At 39.8% G+C, this 2,406-nt stretch overlaps 1 protein-coding gene across 1 annotated transcript; it reads left to right on the top strand.

Moving 5' to 3' along the window:
• Positions 1-2,028: 2,028 nt before the first annotated feature.
• On the top strand, positions 2,029-2,406 carry LOC143890868 (protein transport protein Sec61 subunit gamma). The gene is made up of 2 exons (XM_077395549.1): positions 2,029-2,122; positions 2,291-2,406. Exons 1-2 carry the CDS (start codon positions 2,029-2,031, stop codon positions 2,404-2,406), a joined length of 210 nt encoding a protein of 69 aa, XP_077251664.1.

Below are 2,406 nucleotides of genomic sequence, written 5' to 3'. Positions count from 1 at the left end.
CCATGAGTTTTAATATGGAAAAGACAAATAATTAACAAAATCTTTCATGGGTTTCAAACATATAAATGTATCAAGAATGAAATTGATGCAACTGAGGTAATGGGTTTTCCATTTTCTACTGTATTTTCCCTCCAGTTTCCCTTGGAAGAGAATTGTTTGCTGCTCCTCTTCTCTCTTTTCCGTTTAAGGGCAGAGAGAGAGACCTGTGCCCTAGTTTTTATCTGTATTTTTTTACGCTTCACTCGACTTGTGAGAGTGGGGCTCACATAATTTGATGATCTAAACCATTCATTTGTTCCTCCTCGGCTCAAATTTTTTTTCAGTAGGATGATCCTAACCGTCCAATATGTTCTGTGTAAAATGAATGGCACGGTAGAGAAACCTCCTTGAAAGTCCATTCTTAAAAAATGAATGGTTAAGATCATCCAATTTTGTGCCCCTCAACCGTCCAATATTGATATATATGATGAGTTGTCATCGTAGCACAACTCTCATCCAACCATTGCTTCCATATTGGGGCCATTTGGATACGCGGATTTTAAAATCCAGGTTTTAGGTTGAAAGCAATGTACAAGAGGGTTCACCATCAAGCTGCTGTGTGCTCTTCCGACAGCGTTTCTTGGATTTTAGGTAAGAAATCCAGGTTTTTGAAATGTCTCCCACATCCTGCGATTTCTAAAACATGGAAACATGGGATGATCTGTTGCTCTCTCACTGACGGAAGAAGGGCAAGGAATCAGAAAACGACGGATGGTCCGCTTCCTCTCTTGCATCTTATCTACAATTTTGAAGAAATCCTAGATTCTAAAATCCACGTATCCAAACGGCTTAGGGTCATCCTTTCTTGCCCCAATTAAGGGTGCAACTTGGGTCAAACTCAACTCGAAACAGACGGTTTTAACTTGCTTGGGTTGGCATTTCCTTATGTTGGGTTGGGAAAAGCCAACCCGATTTAATTTCGGGTTGGGTTAGGGTTGAGGCCTTGGCAACCCGACCCAACTTGAACCCAGCCTCCGTCCTCTAATTTAATTGTGATTTTCTCTGTGCTTTGTTTTTTCTTGTACTATTCTGTTTGCCCTAGGAGAATCCAAACCCAACCCAACTCAAACCTGGCTCGATTTGGAAAAAAAATAAAATACAGGTTAGATGGTTGACCATCCTCGACCTGAGGTCCAAGTTAGGTCGAGTTAGGATTGAGGGAATGCTATCTCGGGTTGGGCTAGGGTTGGCTGCAACCCTATGCAACCCGACCCAAGTTGCACCCCTAGACCCAATACATGATATTTTTATTTTGCCCAACTGAGAAAAAAAAAATTAATGAATTTTTTTTAGAGGAATTCTAGACTGAAGGGAGCCCTTGCAAAAAAGAGGTGAAAGGCTCTCCCATTGGCTGCACATCCCCATCATGCATTAATAATTGCCGAAAAGTCAAACATGATGGTGATTTGCAGCCATTGGGGGAGCCCTTTCACCTCTTTTTTGCGAGGGTTCCCTTCAGTTTAGACTTCCTATTTTTTTTAAAAATTAAAATAACTAATTTATTTTTTCCCCGTTCGTGTTAAGGTAATAGAAATACGAATCGGATTAGGAATTTAGGATACGTATTTCGATAATCCAACGTAACGTTTGATATAGGTGGTGATAAATTCGAATTTAGGATACGTATTTCGATAATCCAACGCAACGTTTGATATAGGTGGTGATAAATTCGCACCCACTGTGGGATAATTCGCACCACTGTAAAGGAGGGAATGTGGCAGACTTTAACGCCTAAAGTGGTGCAAACTATCCTACAGAGAAAGCGAATTTATCATCTCTCTTGATATAATGTCTCATACTGAGTCATCTAGTCAGAAAAATCAAAGGGAGTTTCTCTTAAATAAGTGAAAAAAGTAGGGAGTTTGTGGTAAATAGCGTCAAACTACTATAAAACGCGTCAACATAAGGCTTCTTTCTTTACATAGTCATACAATTCTCAAATTTCTCCTTCTCCTCTCAGATCTAGGGTTTCTTCTCCTCCTTCTGAAAATGGATGCCATAGATTCAGTAGTCGATCCTTTGAGAGAATTCGCCAAGGACAGCTACCGCCTCGTCAAGAGATGCCACAAACCAGATCGGAAAGGTAAAATTACAGTCCGATCGCTCTTTCTATCGATTATTCTTTTTTTTTTTGAATTTTTTGATCAAATCTTCGAAATATCATGTGGATCTTCGAAATTTAAAATCTCTCGTTAATCTTTTTATTTTTTCCCTCCTCGATTTGGTTTTGAAATCGCTCAATACGGTGTAGAATTCACGAAAGTTGCGTTTCGTACTGCGATCGGGTTCGTTGTGATGGGATTTGTAGGGTTTTTCGTGAAGCTGATCTTTATTCCAATCAACAATATCATCGTAGGTTCTGTCTAG

This window comes from Tasmannia lanceolata, unplaced genomic scaffold (assembly GCF_043159265.1).
Source record: "Tasmannia lanceolata isolate RefF3 unplaced genomic scaffold, GAP_Taslan_0.1 ptg000013l, whole genome shotgun sequence".
Classification (NCBI taxonomy): domain Eukaryota; kingdom Viridiplantae; phylum Streptophyta; class Magnoliopsida; order Canellales; family Winteraceae; genus Tasmannia; species Tasmannia lanceolata.
The sequence above is the reverse complement of the archived record's forward strand: the minus strand, read 5'-3'. Positions and strand labels throughout refer to the sequence as shown.